The sequence below is a fragment of the Lactuca serriola genome, chromosome 2, assembly GCF_051521515.1.
Source record: "Lactuca serriola cultivar US96UC23 chromosome 2, Lser_US96UC23_V15, whole genome shotgun sequence".
NCBI lineage: Eukaryota > Viridiplantae > Streptophyta > Magnoliopsida > Asterales > Asteraceae > Lactuca > Lactuca serriola.
In genome coordinates, this window is record NC_136409.1 from 163,955,534 (window position 1) to 163,964,630 (window position 9,097).

Below are 9,097 nucleotides of genomic sequence, written 5' to 3' on the forward strand. Positions count from 1 at the left end.
CGCGATCTTGGATCAGAAGATCAAGGTTTTGAAAAACAAGGAGGTGCCTCTAGTTCAGGTCCAGTGGCAACATCAGAAGGGGTCCAAGCTGACTTAGGAGCCGGGGACGGAGATGCGGGAGCAGCATCCAGAGTTGTTTGTAGAGCGAGACTTCGAGGGCAAAGTCTGATTCTAGTGGGGGAGAATTGTAACATCCAGATTTCCAAGTATCATAAATTGAGTATTTATTTTGAGTCAAGGAGAGGGACTCGACGAGTTGACGCCTAAACTCGTCGAGTAGGATCGCGACTGCTGACTAGGATTAATGAACGAACTCGACGAGTCCATGCTGTGGACAGAAACCATAAATCCTTGGGCCTAAGCCCTATTCAAAGTCTTTATGGCCTTTATTTACGGCCACACACACCCTTGAGAAACCCTAAACGAACCAGAGAGCATAGAGAGTGAAGGAAGGAGCTAATTCCATCACCATTAGTGCATTCTTGCAAGAAGGAGAGAATGGATTCAAGCTAGGTTGATTGAGGAGCTCAAACCTACCATTACTTCTTCAAAGGTCGTTGTTGAGGTATGAATCCATGCCTATTTCGTGTATATAGTAGATCTCTTGAATCTAGGGTTTCTTTACCCTTTCTTTAGTTGGAATATGGAGCATGTGAAGTCCCATTGAGGAATAGACTTCAGATCTGGACCTTGAGAGGTCCAAAGTGTCCCAACAACCAAGCTTTATGTTATTACATGAGAACATTGAGCCTAGTTCTTCATTTTTAGAGTTATTTCATCAAAAAGAGCCATATGTGCGATGCATGAACGTAAAGTTCAGACCTTTACGTGTTTTTTGGGGGTTAGAAGGCCAGATCTATAAGTTAGAGAGACAAATCTAACCTCAGAAGGTCATTTGAGTGTTGCCATGGAGGGAACTCGCCGAGTTCATAAGGGGACTCGACAAGTCGAGTCGGGATGCCCCGCGATTCGTGGCCAGTGGTAGCCCGTCGAGTGAAAGGCTCACTCGACGAGTCGAGTGAGGCCTTAGGAGGATTCTGAGAACACGCATGGACTCGTCGAGTCACCCGAGTACACTCGACGAGTCTGGTCAAAATTTGACCGTTGAATAGAGTTGACTTCAGCTGACCTTAGGGTTTTGGTCAAGCTGATTCAAGAGAGGTCAGGGAAGGGTAGAATTGTCTTCTACCCATTCTTTAGAGATGAGGACAAGTGAAAGTATTGATTAGAGGTGTTATCATTTTGATAGGAGGAGGCTAGGTCGGGTTATCAAGCACGAGAGGTTATCCGACATCATACGAGGTGAGTCTTCTTACTATACATTACCTAGAGTGGTATCTATGTGTAGACCGGAGGGTCTTATGTGTTATGTGTATATGTATGTTTGAGATTTATGTGCATTGTGTTATATGTATGCTATGTGTTATATAGACCGGACCAAAGGGTCCAACGACTCATGAGGTCAGAGGGTCCTCGATCAGACCGGACCGGAGGGTCCAATGAGCTAGACCGGACCAGAGGGTCTAACGAGCTACGGGACTGGAGGGTCCCACTGAGACACATTGATCGGAGAGTCATACTGAGTTATAGCCTCGAGTGGCTTATGTGTTGTATGTGGTATTTTGGGAACTCACTAAGCATTTATGCTTACCGTGTTGTGTGATGTGTGTTTTAGGTACCAGCAAGGATCGTAGGAAGGCGTCAGCATGATCCGTACACACTGATAGAGATTTATGTATTCGAGATTCTGGGATGTGTTTTTTGAACAGATATATGATACATTGAGATTTCAAATTACCTTATGAAATTTGTTATGTTTGAAAATGAAAAATTGTTTTAAAAATTTACGTCGTTACAAAAAGGATGCACTAAAGAATGTTAGGACTGAAAATGCAATTACTCGCTTTCATAAATGAAAGAGTGAAGATGTGAACTTGAAAATGTAACTTTGTTGAACTTTATATCTAATGAAATTGTGACTTTTATATTTTTTTTTTTCTTATTGTATATTTTTCAAAAAAAAATTATAAGACACCCTTATTTTGATCATAGCTCTGCCACTGATGTCAGTTCGGATACTGCAACCTAGAAACAATGACACAATGGGTGACCACTTTTAACTGACATATAGGGGTGACCATGACTAATATAAATTGGTTTATTTCTTAAAGTAATACGTATAGAAATGAGTAGTTTTACTTTATAAATATGTAAATAATAATAATAATAATAATAATAATAATAATAATAATTGCATTGATTAAACATAATACTATTTGCATATATTTAATGACAACTTTGCAATCTTGTAAATTTAACAATTTAACATTTGATAATTGGGAAATTAAATATTTTCCTACTTTTATTCTACATATGTAAACTATCACATATATCTTACAAATATTATTAATTTTATCAAGATACTAAAATTATTACCAATTCATATAGTAGGAAGATAAATAAGAATAAAAACTAGATGGGTATTTAATATGAAGGACTTTATTTCAAACAAGTATTATTATTTAAATTAATTTAGGGACGGATTTATTGATATTTCTTAGAATTCGTTGCTAATCCATGTGTAATCTTGAAAAGTTTGACGGACTAGGATGGACGGTAATTGGTCGCCAACATCACAATTATCTTTGGATAATCTAGTACTACATTTTGTCGGAAATCTGTTGCAGTCAGCTGTATAAGATCTTATATCCGAAGGAACATTGATTTCTCAAATATGGGCATGAAGAGGATGGGTATCCACCCCTTCGCCAAATCGTTGGGTGTGATCAGATTATTAATTGAAAAGGAGATTGATTACAATCTCGGTGAATATATATGATTTCTTTCTAACGAAGATGGACAACCATTGAATGAATCATATGTCAAAAATGATTATTAGAATTTTCACTAAACGACGAAAATAATTCTAATGGTTGGTCAATGGTAAGCATCACATGTTTTCAGTTTTCATGCGTGACTTTGTCTTGTGAGCCTCTGGTCTATTTCTTAGTAAGTTCCTCGAATGATCATATCCAGCATATATACACAAATGCATCCTTTTGATTGTTTGTATATCGGTTGTACTACATACCAAAATGAGTTTTTTTCGTTCTTACCACTTACTCCTCTTCATTTCATTAACAGCAATATCTGTAGCAGCTCAATCATACGCCAAGCGAGGATGCAAAGAAATGTGTGGGGACGTGAGAATTCCATACCCTTTTGGCATCGGAACAGATTGTTCTCTGAACAAATGGTACACTGTTAATTGCAACTCCACGACACCATATCTATCTGCACTCAACAACCTGGAGATATTGGACATAAACGTGAGAAACCAAACGGTAACTGCTAACGTCTCCATGATCTCTGATTGCAAGAATCTAGTCCGTAATAGCAGTCAAATCATGAACGTTGACCTTGGCAGCAGTCCATTTCTGTTTTCCAGAGTACAAAACACATTTGTTGTAGAGGGATGTGGTAACGCTGTCATCTTGGACAATGGGAGTGCCATCGCAGGTTGTTCCACGACATGTCGCAATGGCACCTTTAGTAATCGAGACAAGTGCCTCGGCGTCAGTTGTTGCCAAACAACAATTCCTGGTTATCTTAAGTCCTACACCATGGATCTCACGGGTTTGGAAACACAGGGAGGAGATGGAGGTTGTGGCTATGCCTTCTTGGTGGATGAGAATTCATATGTTGAAGGAAGGTTAGCAGAGAGCAACTTTTATGTTCCGATATCACTGCAGTGGACTTTAGCAGAAGCGGAGTTCGATCAAATACAATGTTGTTATTTGAGGGTTAGACTAAAACTTGATCTTGGTAATGGTACTTCAATCGCGTCATGGAAATGCTCCGTTCTTCAGAGTCGGCCAATAAAAGGAAACCCTTATTTATCTAGTGGATGTGAAGGTATAGATGTAATTTCTTTTTTGGTATTTATTAACTTACTTTATTTTGTTTTCCTGGGTAGGGTTGAACGCATTTTTTAACGTCGCTGCTTCTCTTGTATGACTTGGTTTAATTTTAGTGACCGAAGAATGTTCAAGGTGCGGGGCTAACAATGGTTTTTGTTACTATGAGGAGATATATGATGGTGAACTCGTTCGCGGATGGAACTTCACTTGTGGTCACTTTCCTCCCACCACCGGTTCTAAAAGTAGATCATCCATGGGTGTTATTCTTGGTAATGTTCTTATTACATACATGTTAATATATATTAAAAAAAAATTATTTGTTTATATACATATATTAAAAACAAAATTATTTGTTTACGAGAAATCAAATATCATTGTATACGTTTGTTCCCACTGGTATTTATATATTAGATGAAAACAAATGTCAAGAATTAAAAGAGGGAATTAATAAGTATTTACATCTCATAATACTATATGAAAAAAAAAAAAGAAAAAAAAAAGATAGATATAAACTAAAGTATAAAGATATTTAATTTTACGTATATAGTTTTGTATAAATAGAACTAGCGTAGTTTTACTCTTTTTACACGTAATAACATATATTAAATTTAGGATTATTAATTTGGGCAAATAGTTTAAAAAATATCTGTTTTGCACCAACAAAGTGATATATGGAATTTCAACATTAAATTTTATTTTTTTAATGAAAATATACAAATACGTTATATTTTAATCACATAAAATAACATCCACCGATAATATATAGACTTGACTAACGTATTATATCTTGTCGAAATAATTTAGTATACTTAAATAAAAATAGTTTTTTCAATAAATAATTTATCAAATATCATGTCATTTTTTGTTTTTCTTTTTAATTCCGGAAATGTCAACTTTTTCAGACTATGACCTTTCATATCAAAATATGATAACCGATAAGGTTACCACCATTTGTTATATAGTGTATATTTAAAGATGCATTGTTAACAAAATATATAAGTATTAATATTGTTTATCTTTATGTTAAAATTATATATCCTTTTTACAGAATCAGATATATACCATTTTCTTATTTCTCTTTGAATATTTGTTTTCAAGATTATGATATCATAGTCGTTTTTATCACCTTTTCCAACACTACGATATATGGACACCACTTCTTACTATAATAAATGAGGAGATCGGAATAGAAACGTTGATGACATAAAATTTTTATTCTATGTTCACCACTTTACGAACCTATTTATTAAATTCTAATATAATATTCTCTAGTTAATGCTAAATGAAGAGAAGAAATTGGTTGTTTTTTTTTTTTGGTTGACATCGTGCGTTCAATGAATGTAAGACCACTGAAATTTATGTTTCGTATGTGTGCGATTCGTTCAGGTGTTACCATAAGTATTGGTGTACTTTTCCTTGTGGGAATCAGCTTTTCTTTGTTCAAAGTGTTCAAGAAAACAAAAGCCAGAAGAATGAGAAAGAGATTTTTTAAACGGAATGGCGGCTTACTTCTAAAACAACAAGAAGAAGCCGACCCATCTTTTGTTGATAAAACTATACTTTTCACGTCACGTGAGTTGGAGAAAGCCACCGACTCCTTCAATGAAAACAGAATTCTAGGTCGTGGAGGCCAAGGTACTGTATATAAAGGGATGTTAGTGGACGGAAGGATTGTCGCTGTGAAGAAATCAAAACTAGTTGATGAAAGTCAATTAGAGCAATTCATCAATGAGGTGGTCATTCTTTCCCAAGTAAATCATAGAAATGTGGTGAAGCTATTAGGATGTTGCTTAGAGACAGAGGTTCCTTTATTAGTTTCTGAATTCATTTCTAATGGCACCTTGTACGACAGTATACACAATGAGGCAAATGAGTTCCCAATTTCATTCAACATGAGATTACAGATTGCTACGGAGGTTGCAGGAGCACTAGCCTACTTACATTCTGCAACTTCCATACCAATATATCATCGGGATATCAAAACCACTAATATACTTTTGGATGAAAAATACAGGGCCAAAGTTTCGGACTTTGGAACTTCAAGGTTCGTATCAATGGACCAAACTCATTTGACCACGTTAGTCAAAGGTACTTTTGGCTACCTAGATCCTGAGTACTTCCAGTCGAGTCAATTCACTGAAAAGAGTGACGTTTATAGTTTTGGAGTTGTTTTAGTTGAACTCTTAACGGGTGAAAGGCCAATTTCCCTAACTAGATTTGGTGAAAATAGAAGTTTGGCAGTGCACTTCATGCTGGCTATGGAAGAAGGGCGTGTTATGTCTATTTTTGATGCAATGGTGATTAAAGAAAGTAGCTCTGATGAGCTTTTGGTATTAGCAAATCTTGCAATGCGGTGCTTGAATATGAATGGTAAAAATAGGCCTACAATGAAAGAAGTAGCAATAGAGTTAGAAACGATAAGAACATCACACATTCCCTCTATGGTTGAAACTAATACCAGACAGGTTGTGTACGACGACTTTTCTATGCTAACTTACAGTGACTCAACATCAACATTTTGAGTTCCGCTTACCATAGTAGTAGTTAGTCACAAAAGGTGTGCCCATTGGTATTTAATTTCCATATATTTATATGCATCCAGTATATGTGGATACATAATAAGGACTCTCATGGCAATTACGTGCATTATTGTATACTACCTCCGTCCCAAATTAATTGTCCACGTTTGACTTTTGAAGTCTTTATTCTTCAACTTTGACCTTAAATATTTTCGTGTTTGATAGATAATACTTGATGAAAAATATATGAATAAATTGTATATTAAATGTGTTTTCATTGTTATAAGTTTCATCAAGTAATACATAACACAAATAAAAATATTTAAGGTCAAAGTTGGAGAAAAAAGACTTCAAAAGTCAAAAGTGGACAATTAATTTGGGACGGAGGGAGTATTATTCTAAATTGTATATTATTCTAAGATTCTTATTTTTCAAGCACCAGTCTAGCTATTTGAATTGTAATTTGATGATGTCAATGTTGATAAAAGATTTTCCCATGAATTCCAAAATTGTATTCCACCAATTATACAATACACAAGGTTAAAGGACTATGAATGTTGGCTAACTGGGCCACATACAAAAAATGATTACAATATAACTATAACATATACAAATATATACGACTAACATCCCCTGCAATCGGAATGGGAGGTCTTAACGGACATTTAGACTGGATCTAAAGTCAAGAAATCAACATGTGATAGAAGTCATTTGGTGTATATGTCAGCGTACTATAGGGGTGAGCATTTGGACCGGCCCGGACCGGACCGGCTCTTGGACCGGACCGGTTATGGAGAATTTTGTGGACCATGGACCGGACCGGATGAGTCGTGTCCGTGTCCGTTTCCGTGTCCGGGTCCATGTCCGGGTTTTCCGGTTTTTGGACCGGTACAACTTTAATTGCATAGAGTATAATAAGTAATCTACATTGATGTATAATATTATAACTTGCAAAATTAATATGTTTCCGTTTCATGCCTAACTAATCTACATTGATATATAATATTATAACTTGCAATTTGCAAAAATTAATTTTCCAAATAAAAGCAACTAATATATAAATCAAGTTCACCAACAAAAGTTAAACAATTTTAAGACAAACATACAAAAGTATTACCGTAACAACAAAAATCATAGTTTAAACTTTAAAATCAATCAAACTAACAAATTTCATAAACTCATAATCTAATCTTCCATTGACCTCTTCCCCATATCATTATCATCCATATGTAACATATTTAAAGCTTGTGCAATCTCTACATAAATACAAATGAAAATGTTGTTAGTATTTTATAAAAAGTAATAATTGTATAAAAAAAGAATAAAGATTGTAATTTTTTTACCCAAAGCTATATCATCATCGTTCAAGATGTCACCAACGTTGTCAACTATCGGATTTGTAAACTTTATCACCCAATCTTGGGTGCATAACAAAGCTTCAACTATCAATTTCGATAAACTAGTTTGATACTCACCTACAACTCTACCACAAGTGCTAAACGCAGACTCGGAATTATAGTATAAAATAATACTAAAAAGCTGAAATATTTCAGCTTTGATAGCTCTACTTTGAAGGATTGTAACTCAATGAATATAATACCAAAATAAACAAAATTATAGTCTAAATTCATCTACAAATTGTAAACTAAATGTTGAAAAAACCGTAGGTCAATCCGACTTAAAACGAATGATTTATGGGTGTTTAAAAAACGTCACAGATTATAAAATCTTGCTAAAAAGCTGAATTTTTTCAACTTTGATAGCTCTACTTTAAAGGATTGTAGCTCAGTGAATATAATACTAAAATAAACAAAATTATAGTCTAAACTCATCTACAAATTGTAAACTAAATGTTGGAAAAAATCGGAGGTCAATCCGACTTAAAACGAATGAGTTATGGGTATTTAAAAAACGTCACAGCTTAGAAAATGCTGCTGAAAAGTTGAATTTTTTCAGCTTTGATAGCTCTACTTTGAAGAATTGTAATACGGTGAATATAATACCAAAATAAACAAAATTATAGTCTAAATTCATCTACAAACTATAAACTAAATGTTGGAAAAAACCGTAGGTCAATCCGACTTAAAACGAATGAGTTATGTGCGTTTAAAAAACGTCACAAAAATCTTAATCGTGTCCAACCGGTTCTAAACCCAGTAAAAACCGGACCGGACCGGCGAGAAATCTTAGAACCGAGAACCGGCCCGGGGGTCCAAAAAAACGGTCCGGTTCACCGGTCCGGTCCGGTCCACCGGTCCAAATGCTCACCCCTAGCGTACTACTAGGATGACGATGGGATGCATAAAACTCGAATTTGACCAATAACAACTTTGTCACGCACAAAGTGAATATCAATCTCTATCTTTAGTGTGTTGATGTTGCACATAATTGGTGGACACATAAACAGCACTGACATTATCACAATACACAAGCGTTGCAAAAAGGAGTGTGTAGTGATGCTCATAAAGTAAGTTGTACAACCAACAGGTCCTGGAATCTGCATTTGCAACGCCACGATACTCGGCCTCAACACTGGAACGAGAGATGGTACCTTGTCTCTTTGAAGACTAAAGAAGGAGCTGACCCATAAAAAATATATTAACCATACGTGGAACAACGAGTGGAGGGGCATCCAACCCAATCAACATTAGAGTAGGC

General features: G+C 35.5%; 1 protein-coding gene across 1 annotated transcript; it reads left to right on the forward strand.

The window, feature by feature from the left end:
* The first annotated feature begins 3,060 nt into the window (after positions 1 to 3,060).
* On the forward strand, positions 3,061 to 6,943 carry LOC145087249 (wall-associated receptor kinase-like 1). Its single transcript, XM_079025169.1, has 3 exons — positions 3,061 to 3,915; positions 4,034 to 4,189; positions 5,307 to 6,943. The coding sequence occupies exons 1-3, from the start codon at positions 3,096 to 3,098 to the stop codon at positions 6,440 to 6,442; spliced, it is 2,112 nt and encodes a 703-aa protein (XP_078881295.1). The 5' UTR covers positions 3,061 to 3,095; the 3' UTR covers positions 6,443 to 6,943.
* Positions 6,944 to 9,097: the final 2,154 nt, after the last annotated feature.

What these genes read in the sequence shown, in the direction of transcription:
- LOC145087249 (XM_079025169.1), top strand. Translation starts at nt 3,096, where the DNA reads ATGAGTTTTTTTCGTTCTTACCACTTACTCCTCTTCATTTCATTAACA. An exon ending in TTTATCTAGTGGATGTGAAG is followed by an intron (nt 3,916 to 4,033) that starts GTATAGATGTAA and finishes GTTTAATTTTAG; the next exon opens with TGACCGAAGAATGTTCAAGG. An exon ending in ATCCATGGGTGTTATTCTTG is followed by an intron (nt 4,190 to 5,306) that starts GTAATGTTCTTA and finishes CGATTCGTTCAG; the next exon opens with GTGTTACCATAAGTATTGGT.